Source organism: Amblyraja radiata, chromosome 1 (genome assembly GCF_010909765.2).
Source record: "Amblyraja radiata isolate CabotCenter1 chromosome 1, sAmbRad1.1.pri, whole genome shotgun sequence".
Lineage (NCBI taxonomy): Eukaryota > Metazoa > Chordata > Chondrichthyes > Rajiformes > Rajidae > Amblyraja > Amblyraja radiata.
In genome coordinates, this window is record NC_045956.1 from 62632322 (window position 1) to 62644697 (window position 12376).

The window sequence follows — 12376 nt, forward strand, 5'->3', positions numbered from 1 at the left end:
TGTGGATTGATAGATTCTTGATTAGTACTGCTGCCAGGGGTTATGGGGAGAAGGCAGGAGAATAGGGGTTTGAGAGGGAATGATAGATCAGCCATGATTGAATGGTGGAGTAGACTTAATGGGCCGAATGGCCTAATTCTGCTCCTATCTATCTTTATTACTAAAAGTCTGATCTTGACCGCTTTTGGCTCGCTGTGGTGTGATTACCGAGAGAACGCCACCACCTACGGCCGTCATTTTTGGCTACCTCGCTTAGAGCACCCCTCCGCCTTCCTGGACCGGAGGATTTTTCCCATCGATGAAAATTCGGAGAGATATTAATGTTTTTTAAAAATTCCCCATTCTCTCTGCTGCCCCCGCTGGCGGCAAGGGGGCAGGACTACAAAACCCGGAAGTGTAGTCCCTCACTCAGTCTTTGCCAGATCCAGGAAGCGAGAGGATCACGGCTCTCTGAGCTGTGAATAACACTGTAAGGTGGCTGCTGCCCAATTGTTTGCCTCGCCTTTTTAACGAGTTTGTGTTCACAAAATGAATTTTGGTTGTCGGGTGGCTGCAGCCCAATTGTTTGCCTCGCCTTTTTAACAAGTTTGTGTTCACAGAATGAATTTTGGTTGTCGGGTGGCTGCAGCCCAATTGTTTGCCTCGCCTTTTTAACAAGTTTGTATTCACAAAATGAATTTTGTTTGACGGGTGGCTGCTGCCCAATTGTTTAGGAAAAGGGGAGATGCAACGAGACCTGGGTGTCATGGAACACTAGTCATTGAATGTGGGCATGCAGGTGCAGCAGGCAGTGAAGAAGGCGAATGGTATGTTGGCGTTCATAGCAAGAGGTTTTGAGTTTCGGAGCAGGGAGGTTCTACTACAGTTGTACAGGGTCTTGGTGAGACAACACCTGGAGTATTGCGTACAGTTTTGGTCTCCTAATCTGAGGAAGGACATTCTTGCCATAGAGGGAGCGCAGAGAAGGTTCACCAGACTGATTCCTGGGATGTCAGGACTTTCATATGAAGAAAGACTGGATAGACTTGGCTTGTACTCGCTAGTATTTAGAAGATTGAGAGGGGATCTTATAGAAACATACAACATTCTTAAGGGGTTGGACAGGCTAGATGCAGGAAGATTGTTCCCGATGTTGGGGAAGTCCAGAACAAAGGGTCACAGTTTAAGGATAAAGGGGAAATCTTTTAGGACTGAGATGAGAAAAAAAAAATTTACACAGAGAGTGGTGAATCTCTGGAATTCTCTGCAACAAAATGTAGTTGAGGCCAGTTCATTGGCTATGTTTAAGAGGGAGTTAGATGTGGCCCTTGTGGCTTAGGGGATCAGGGGGTATGGAGAGAGGGCAGGTACAGGATACTGAGTTGGATGAACAGCCATGATCATATTGAATGGCGGTGCAGGCTCAAAGGGCCGAATGGCCTACTCCTGCACCTATTTTCTATGTTTCTATGTATGCTTCTATGTTTGCCTCGCCTTTTTAACGAGTTTGTGTTCACAAAATGAATTTTGGTTGTCGGGTGATTGCTGCCCAATTGTTTGCCTCGCCTTTAAAACAAGTTTGTTTTCACAAAATGAATTTTGGTTGTCGGGTGGCTGCAGCCAAATTGTTTGCCTTGGCTTGGCTTTTAAAATCGTTGCAACAGTTGGCTGCCAGCCCAAGAATCCATTCGGCCCACAATGTCTATACTAGCCCTCTGGAAACCAGTACCTTCGGCCTGCAACACCCATACTAGCGCAACAGAAAGCCCCCAGCCCTCCACCGGCAATATTGGAATTGGTGGAGAGGTGGAATATTGCATTGGTGACCAGCCCTCCCGTGTGATGCTGGGACCCAACGGGTCCCACTTAGTCTAGTAACCTATAAACTTATGAAGTGTTTCTCTGCCCTCTCTGACAGAACGCCAGTTACAGGTTGGGCTACACAAGAACGGATGAAGCCATTGTCCAGTTCTGGCAGATGTTTCATGAGCTAACCCAGGAAGAGAAGAAGCATTTCCTGGGTGAGTCATCCAGCTGGTTTCACTCGTTCAGTCGGGTTTTGGTGAAGCGTACGAAGACCGTTTGATGGCTCTGGGCCTGTACTTGCTGGGATTTAGAAGGATGAGGGGTGACCACCATCAGGGGTTAAGGGGAGAAGGCAAGTGGATGGGGTAAACCTCTTCTGCATCGTATCCAAAGTCTCCACATCCATCCTCTAGTGGTTGGGGGTGGGAAGCAAAGAGGTAAGTTATAGAATAAGTTAAAGTTTATAAAGGGGATTGACTGTCCAACTCATTCGGTGATGGAAGTTGGTCACATGCTCACCCGTCCACAGTCCCATACTCCTACTGGCTGGTTTCATAAGTTCCTAAATTCATAAGTCATGGGAGCAGAATTATCGAAAGATCGAGTCTACTCTGCCATTCAGTCATGGCTGATCTATCATTCCCTCTCAACCCTATTCTCCCCATAACATTTGACACCTTTACTAATGCAGGAAAAAAACAGGAGAATGGGGTTGAGAGGGAAAGATAGATCAGCCATGATTGAATGGCATGATTGAATTCTGCTTCCGCTAGAGGAAGGATGTGGAGGCTTCAGAGAAGGTGCAGAATAGGTTTACCAAATGATGCTTGGTTTAGAGGGTATTAGCCACAAGGAGAGGTTGGACAAACTTGGATTTCTTAGTTTTCTTTGGCAAGTGGGAGGTTGAGGGAACACCATATGAGGTATATATTATTAGGAGAGGCATAGATAGGGTAGTCAGTCAGAACCTTTTAGCCCAGGATGGAAAAATCAAATTCTACACAGCCTGGCCTTAAGGTGGGAGAGGCAAAGTTTAAAGGAGATATACAGGACAGATTTTTTACACAGTCGTAGATTCCTGGAACACGTTGCAGGGGTGGAGGAGGCAGATACAATAGTAGCATTCAAGAGGCTTTTAGATAGACTTATAGATATGCTGGGGATGGAGGGATATGGATAACATGTAGGCAGAGGAATGAATTTTAACAAGGCAACATGTTTGGTTCAGACATTGTGTGCCAAAGGTCCTGTTCCTGTGCTGTAATGTTCTATGTTCACCAACAGTAGCATAGAGCACATGGGTATTTTGCTCTGTTTCTCTGTAATAGTGAATAGAGTAAGAAGAGCGGTACAGTGGCACAGCAGATAGAGCCACTGCCTCACAGTCGCACAGACCCGGGTTCCACCCTGACCTCAGGTGCTGGCTGTGTGAAGTTTGCATGTTCTCCCTTTGGTCGCGTGGGTTTTCTCCGGATGCTCCAGATTCCTCCCACACTCCAAAGATGTACAGGCTTGGAGGTTAATTGGCATTGTTAAATTGTCCATAGTCAGTGCTAGTGTACGTGGCATTAGTGGTCGGCTCGAAGGGCCAGTTTCCGTGCAGCATTTCTAAAGTAAACTGAATACACCACAGTTGCAAACACCACTTTGTTCTGTGGCAGATGTGCTTGTAGACACAAGGAACTGCAGGTGCTGGTTTACAAAGAAAGACACAAAGTGCTAGTATAACTCAGTGGGTCAGGCACTGACACAGACACACTCCACTAGTATAGTTTAGAGATACAGCATGGAAACAGAGGAATTCAGCGTACAGAGTCCATGCCGACCATCGATCATCATTTCACACTAGTTCTGTTATCCCACTTTCTCATCCACTCCCTACACACTGGGGGCAATTTACTACGGTCTGTACAAACTCCGTACAGACAACACCCATAGTCGGGGTCGAGCCCGGGTCTCTGGCGCTGTAAGGCAGCAACTCTACTGCTGTGTCACTGCCGCCCAAAACGTTTATTACGAAGCTTACAATTGCTGACATATTGAGTTGTTGATTTCTGTTCTGTCACTGCTCCCAGCCTTCCTCACAGGTTGTGACAAGGTTCCCATTGGAGGCATGGGCAAGTTCACGATCGTCATTCAGCAGGATTCCAGAACTGATCCGGATTTGTACTTCCCAACTGCTCACACTTGCTACCAAATGCTGGATCTTCCCCGGTACAGCAGTGCGGAGATCCTGAGGGAGCGGTTCCTCCGAGCGATTGGATGCAGTCGGGGGTTCGGGATTTACTAGTGGCTGAAATCATCTGCTGCTCCTGAGCGTCTCTGAGCGAGTGGAAATCATGTTGCACGTGCCCAATGGTTCAGTGATTTCTTTATTATCACGTGTAGCAAGGTACGGTGAGAAGACAGTCTCAGCAAGACCCAGGCAGAGATGAGGAGGTACCAGGCCCTTCGGCCCACCATGTCTGCGCTGAACATAATGTCAATTACCCAGTCACCAGTGCAAAGCACCACACAACGTGCTGGAGTAACTCAGAGGGTCAGGCAACATCCGTGGCAACATGGGTGGGTGATGTTTTCATTCGGGTCGGGAAGGATCCTGAGGTACTCCAGCATTTTGTGTCTTGTTTGTTTGTAAACCAGCAACTGGAGTTCCTCATAATGACAGGTAGATCTGTTATCATAAGTGTTTCCATTAAGACAGATTGGATGTCACACAACTGTTGCATTGGGGAACATCCCTTTTATTACTTTTATAACCTGTAAAAACAGTTTCCATGTAACCACCCCATGGTAACCAGACATCATTGTCTCTGAAGTTCTGAAGTTCACTCGCGGTGAAATGATCAGTTTCACCGCGGGTGATCATTGAAACTGTCAAGCAGTCACTCTAGTGACATGTGCAATGAAAGTCTATTAAACAATGTAACACATAGACTTTAGGATTTTTTAGTTTCTAGCTAGCAAAAATAAACTTGTAGCTAGTGAAAACGCCTTTGGTTTGAAAGTCCAGTAGGGAAAATAACTTGTTACAGCAAGTCTAAAACTCTCAGCCCCGAAACACTTTTTTACATTGACATAATTATAGTTAAACTGCAATTAGTCTCAGCGGTTTCTTCAAAATGTATCTATTGCACTATAGCAATACCACCTGTATTTTGTCAAAAAACTTTGGAATGAATTTCAGTTAGAGTAAAAGAGTCGAGAGTCAAGAGTGTTTTATTGTCATGTGTCCCAGATAGGACAATGAAATTCTTACTTGCTGCAGCACAACAGAATGTGTAAACATGGTACATAACGGGAGAAAAAAAGTTCAGTGTGTATATAAACACATGCACACATACTCAATAAATAAACAAATATAGTGCAATAATAATAATAGTCTGTTGCAGTTCAGAGATGATTTGTTGTAGTGTTTAATAGCCTGATGGCTGTGGGGAAGGAGCTGCTCCTGAACCTGGATGTTACAGTTTTCAGGCTCCTGTACCTTCTTCCCAATGGCAATGGTGAAATGAGTGTGTGGCCAGGATGGTGTGGGTCTTTAATGATGTTGGGCGCCTTTTTGAGGCAGCGACTTCGATAAATCCCTTCGATGGTGGGGAGGTCAGAGCCGGTGATGGACTGGGCAGTGGTCACAACTTTTTGCAGTCTTATCCGTTCCTGGGCATTCAAGTTGCCGAACCAGGCCACGATGCAACCAGTCAGTACTGTGCACCTGTAGAAGTTCAAGAGAGTCCTCCTTGACTTACCGACTCTCCGTAATCTTCTCAGGAAGTAGAGGCGCTGATGTGCCTTCTTTATAAGAAAACACTGAGCAGACAACTTAACCAGAAACAACAAAAGTGTAAAACCAGAGTCTGTAGTATATTCAAAACCAAGTCCATAGAAGTTCATAGTTGCGGAGGCTATTGTTCAGGAGACTGATGGTTGATTGGAAGAAACTGCTCTTGAATCCGGAGGTTTTCAGGCTCCTGTACCTTCTTCCTGATGGGAGCAGCAAGATGAGAGCGTGGCCAGGGTGGTGTGGGTTTTTAACTACATTGGTTGCCTTTTTCAGGCAGAACATCCAATAGATCGCTTTGATGGTGGGGAGGTCAGTAGCTACGATGGACGGGCAGTGTCCACCACTTTCAGGGGTCTTCTTCATTCCTGGGGGTTTGAGTTCACGCACTAGGCCATGATGCCAAGTCTTTACCAGTCGGGGAAGGAAGCGATTTCTGGGTCTTAACGCGCATTAATGCAATAACACAATAAATTAACAATCGGTAATATAACCAGTTCATCCTTCTTCAAAACCAAAGTCCGTAGTGCAACCAAAACAATCTGCCTCAATTATCTGCTCTGGCATTCCATATACCCACCACCATTCGTGAAAAGGTTACCCCTCGGGTCCACATTAAATCTTTCCCCTCTCACCTAGTTCTTGATTTCCCTACCCTGGGTAAAATTCTCTGTGCATTCACCCTATCAATTCCACTCATGATTTTATACACCTCTATAAAATCACCCCTCATTCTCCTGCTCTCCAAGGGATAAAGTCATAACCTGCCCAATGTCCCCCCTGTAGCTCAAGCCCTCCGATCCTGGCAACAGCAGCTCAATGGCACCTTCCTATAGTAAGGCGACTGAAACAACACAAAATGCACAGGCAGCACAGTGATGCAGCAGGTAAAGTTGCTGCCTTCCAGCACCAGAGACCCAGGTTAGATCCTGACCTCGAGTGCTATCTGTGAGGAGTTTGCACGTTCTCCCTGTGACTGTGTGGGTTTTCTCTGCGTGCTCCCAAAGGCATGTGGGTTTGTAGGTTAATTGTAAATTGCCCCTAGTGTGTAGAGTGGATGAGAAAGTGGGATAACATAGAACTAGTATGAATGGGTGATCGATGGTGGACATGGACTCGGTGGAGTGAAAGGCCAGTTTCCATGTGGCACTTCTAAACTAGAGTAAACTAAACTAATGCCCCTGTCCCACTTGGGAAACCTCTGGAGACTTTGCGCCACACCCAAGGTTTCCGTGAGGTTGCAGGTGGTTGCCGGAGGTTGCAGGTAGTAGAAGCAGGTAGGGAGACTGACAAAAACCTTCGGGAACCTCCGGGAACTGCACGGAAACCTTGGGTGGGGCGCAAAGTCTCCAGAGGTTTCCGTTCAGGTTTCCTAAGTGGGACAGGGGCATAAATAAAACAATAATCCAAACGCGGCCGCATCAACCTTTTGTTCAACTGTAACATAACATCCCCAATTCTATACTGAATACCCTAACTGTTGAAGGACAATGTACAAACAGCTGCCATATTCCATGTTTTATTTTCTAATAACATGCTGCAGAAACCAATTCTTCCTTGTGCCACTTCTGCTTTTGCTGCTAAACACCTCTGATCTGTGACCAATGGTGGTCCACTCTTCTGCCACTGAAAGTGCCTTCTTTTCCCTCTCAGGACCCTGCATGTTCCATCACCATTATCCTTCCCTCTGAGCCCAACTATCTTCAGAGTCAAAGGTGTTTTAGTGTCATATGTCCCAAAACGGAACAAGTAAATTCCTACTTGCAGCAATGGATGGTACAGTGGTGAAGTGGTGGAGTTGCTACTTCACTGTGTCAAATAACCAGGTTCGATCCTGACTAGGGGTGCTGTCTGTATGGAGTTTGCACGTTCACCCTGTGACCGCGTAGATTTTTTCTGGCTACTCTGGTTTCCTCTCATGTTCCAAAGGTTTGTTGGTCAATTGACATCTGTAAATTGTCCCAAGCGTGTAGGATAGAACTAGTGTACGGGGTGATCATCGGTCGGTGCAGACTCAGTGGGCTAAAGGGCCTATTTCCACGCTCTATATCTAAACTAAGCTAAAGCAACAGCACAACAGGTTTGTAAACATAGATGATGTAATAAGCAAGCAAACAAAAAGAAGTTAAAGAAATTCTTCTTCTTATCGAGTCCACACACAAGGTTAGAAGTTGTTCAGCCAGAGCTGAACACACGTCTTGGCATCTGCATAGAATGGTGTCTGTCTTGTGCTTCTTGTGCGCGGTGGTGGAAAGATTGATGAAAACAGGGTCATGATGTGAACGCTCTTTCCTTGACCCCAGTTGAAGAAATAAAAAATATATAATGCAAAACACATCACAAAGCCCACAGACCTTAGTGCAACCTGGGCAGTTCGTAGTTTGGAGTTTAATTGGAGTTCATCGTGTTCAACTGCCTGATGGTTGTAGGGAAGAAGCTGCTCCTGAACCTGGACATTACAGTTGACAGCTACACCTTCGTCCCGATGGCAAGAATGAAATGAGAGTGTAATTTGAGTGTAATGGTGTCTGACTCCCTCACTACCATCAGCATTGCAGAATACCCAAGAGTTCCTTTTATTCTGCTTGTCGGTGAGTGAAGGATTGAAGTCGGAAGTTGTGGTTCAGTTTCACAGCCATGGCTGCTACACTGGAATCAGCAAATAGCCACCACCAAGTCTGTGCTAAACACTACCGAGGCAGCTGCTTGAAAGAGTTCCTCAATGAAGTAATTCTCTCCCTGACGTTTCCTCCCTATCAACGTTCCCTTTTCTTGTGCAGTTATTCAATTCCCTTGCGAGAATCATATCTTTAATAAGAAGCTTCTCGAAGGTAGACAGTCAGAACCTTATTCCCAGGGTGAAAATATCAAAGACTAGAGGGCATAGCTTTAAGTTGAGAGGGGTAAAGTTTAGAGGAGGTATGCAATGAAAGTTTGTTTCTAAGTTGAGAGGGTGGTGAGTGCATGGAACGTGCTACCAGGTGGTGGAGGCAGATGCGCTAATGGTGTTTAAAGGATAGGCGACATTTCGGGTCAGGATCTTCCTGAGGAGGCTCCGCTCTTTCAACGTCTGCTGTAAGATGCTGCAGATGTTCTACCAATCAGTGGCGGGCACCTTCTTCGCTGTCGTGCGCTGGGGTAGCAGGACGAAGGCCGCGGACGCCAACAGAATCAACAAGTTCATCAGGAAGGCTGGCTCCGTCCTGGGGGTGGAGTTATATTCTCTGGAGATGGTCTTGGAATGGAGGATGCTTCTCAAACTGTGGAGCATCTTGGACAATACAGCTCACCCCCTCCATGACACACTGGTCAATCTGAGGAGCACCTTCAGCAACAGACTGGATCCACCAAGATGCAGCACAGAACGCCGCAGGAGATCCTTCTTCCCTGTGGCTATCAAACTGTACAACTCCTCCCGCTTCTGTCATGTGGTAGACTGATTCCCCTCCTCCCCCCCCCCCCCAATCTTAGTGCATCCCCAATCCTGGACTTTCCACTGGTCACTTTAATTTCATGTATCTTGTATCATGTCGTGTTTTATGACTGTTGGCACCAATTTCCATGCTGGGATAAATAAATGTCTATCTTATCGTATCGTACTGTAAGTGACTTTTCAGGCCGAGACCCTTCTTCAGACTCGTGGTCTGGAACTGGACCAGGAAACCAGGTCAGCTGGTGGCCGCGGGAGAGGCGAGGATCGGCCGAGTCAATGGTCGTGGGCTGCGCGCGGCCGGAGTGCAAGTGAGGGCCGGGGGTGACGGCTGCAGCCTGGCCTTGTGGTGATGGTTGGTAAGTCTGTCCACTATAACCAAAATCTGTTATTAAGAGTCCGTAATAACGAGGGTTTACTGTATCACTGACTGTCTGGGTACAAGGATAAAGAGGGGCCTAGCGCGGGGGGCCACTGAGAACAACGGGGGCCCGGTGCAGGGGAGACAAAGAAGGGTCCAACATTATTTAAACAGTATTTTTTGTCGACGCCTTTGTGCACTTTGAATGCAAAAACAAAGAATTTCACTGTTCCTGGGTACATGCAACAAAATATCTTCATCATTACCTATGTGCATGTAGTTTCATCTCAGTAAAGTTTTGTAATTTTTTGCATCTTGTTCTGTTTGACCATGTGTGAGTGCATGTTTGCACATGTTTACACATGCTCAAACATGTACCTGTATATTTTGGGGACGTTTAAACCTCCAGCGATGTATTTGGTGCATGAATTAGAGAACGCTTCTTGCGTATTTATTGCAGATTCATTGCATATTTCTGACTTTCTGGGAGGGATTTGAGAGGGACCTCAAGGGTGAGCTGTTTCACTCAGAGAATAGTCAACAGCAAGGAATGAAGCCCTTCAGCCCAACTTGCCCACACTAACCTACACTAGTCATACCTGCCCACGTTGGGCCCATATCCCTCTAAACCTATCCTATCCACATTCCTGTCTAAATGTGCCTTTCTTAAGCGTTGCCATAGTCCCTGCCTCAACTACTTTCTCCGGCAGCTCCTTCCATTCACCTACCACTCTATGTGTAAAAAAAAAGTTACTCCTAAGGTTCCTATTAAATCTTCCACCCTCACCTTAAACCAATGTCCTCTGGTCAAGAGACTTCTGTGCATTTATCTGATCTATTCCTCTCATGATCGTGTACACCTCTGTAAGTCGGAGTCTACAATGGGCTATGAGTGTACGGTCTGCACAGGTCGGAGTTTGGATCAAACATGAGGCAGCACTTGTGTTTACACCTATTCATTTTATCCAGAGATGCTGCCCGAGCCACTGAGTGACTCCAGCACTTTGTGTGTGTGTTCTGTGTAAGCCAGCGTCTGCAGTTCCTTCCTACACTTTCACACCGCTGGGCTGTTCTGTGCAACCTACTCCCAGCTTGCAGCGCAGACACAGCAAGTTAGCGGGGCAGCGCTGTCCGCACAGAAACTTCCGCAGGTTCTCCTCAGCTGCCGGGGTAACGGAGCCGGAGCGGCAGCGGACCAGCGGAGGTCCCAGCGGGGAGAGGAGACCCCTATCTGCCCGCCCCCCTACTGACATGACCAACACCTCAGCAGCCTGGTCCTGAAGAGGCTGAACAGACTCTGCAAAGTTAAAGGCTGAGTGGAGACCTGTTAGAAATCTATAACCAGTGTTGCAGTGCTAATGTTTTAGGTGCCGGAGCTGTCAAACAGGGGCGTCATTTCAGGTTCTGTTTGAGGGGGGGGGGGGGGGGGGCAAGCTAGTCTCCCGAGAGGGTCAAACAAGGTTATAGCCTATCACTACATCCCAGTGTATAACTAGTACAATAAAACATACAATACTTAATTTAATAATATGACAAAATATTGCACGGTTGTACTCACTAATTATCATGAAATATAATTATCAAGCAAGTAAAGAAAAAGGCGGTAATCATGTATTTTACCAATTTACAAGTAATTACCTACTTACCAAGTTTCATAATAATTTCCACAAAGGGTCGGGCATAATATGTGTTTGTGGGTCTGAAGCAACTCTTGTCCTGGTGTCTTCAGCTGATCTGTGGCACCGCAGCCATGATGTGACGTACGGCTCAGGATTCCACTGAACCAGAGGAGGTCCGACCGTGTAGTTTAACAAACATAAGTGCTGATACATGATTTATGAGAATTCTTGAGCGTGTTGGTGTTATTATCGTTCATGTGACTGAATCCCCTCTCACACAGTACTATCAGTACTAATAGGAAAAACTTGTGAACAGCTCAGTAATGGGCCTATATCTTGGGGGATGTGGCGTCCACCATCCTCCACATGATCTGTGAAGGCATTTATTACAGAAGAAGAAGAAAGCTTAAACCGCTTACAGAGAAATTATATTGCAGCTTCTCCATAATTAGGTGGTATTTCAGCAGGCCAACAGCATTTACTAGGGACACACAATTCATTTAGCAGGGATTTATACATACCATGAGGTTCAGAAGAATGAGAACCTTTCAAGGATGTTGTGGTGAACATATGGTGCTGCAAATTGTTTATAAGTAGTTATAAACTGTTGATTGATGGAGATGGTGTTGTTGTTGCTTGTTGAGATAATTTCTCCAAACTTCCCCTTTTCCACTGCCTCTTGAGCTTCTAGACTTTTTGTACCAGTTTGCACTTTCAGTCCATGCAGTGATCTTATGCTCGGTTGGATCAGTTTATCTGCATAAACAATCATGGTAGTGCGTTTCTGTAAACACTGACAGTAAACCAAGTTCATGCAACGTGTCAGACATTAGAGCTAAATCCAATAGAAACTGTTCTGAAGAGGGTCTTGTCAACAGACCTTCATAGGTTTTTCTGTCGCTCCCAAATCTTGTTTCATCCTTCATTGCTTTTTATCAAAATGAACACAGTGCTTCATAATTTTGCCACACTGCTGAAACTGTTTGAAAGGAGTTAGCTACCCACCTGGTGCCCAGAACACGGCTTATTTTGCAAATTTGTTGTTCTAGTTGAGAGGCACATTCAGATACTCTCTTTTGATTTAGAGGTGATCTACTGTAAACAGAGTACAATTTGTCCTTAAATGATTGAAAATGATTAATTCCATCGACTTCTCTCACCGAATCACCTACTGCAAGTTGTCTTCTGTGATTAAGACAATGCCAAATTATCACATCAGGGTAATGTTCCTTGAGATTTGACACCAAGCATTACGCTCGCCCCATCACGTGTAAATGCTACAATGTTCTGTTTCAAGTTAGAGTCATCAAACCCATGGTTACTGAGACAGTTCAATAGATGTTTAGCAATAGTAGCAGCTTTCTGATCAGGCAGTTCAATTAGATCTAGAAACATTAAAT

At 45.7% G+C, this 12376-nt stretch overlaps 1 protein-coding gene across 1 annotated transcript in view; it reads left to right on the forward strand.

Annotated features, from left to right (window-relative positions):
* Positions 1-4474, forward strand: part of LOC116979242 (probable E3 ubiquitin-protein ligase HERC4) — a 75954-nt gene extending 71480 nt beyond the window's left edge. Inside the window, exons 22-23 of the mRNA XM_033030875.1 lie at positions 1898-2000; positions 3861-4474. Coding sequence (XP_032886766.1) covers positions 1898-2000; positions 3861-4075 — 318 coding nt within the window. The 3' untranslated portion in view covers positions 4076-4474. The remainder of the gene's footprint in view (positions 1-1897; positions 2001-3860) is intronic.
* Positions 4475-12376: the final 7902 nt, after the last annotated feature.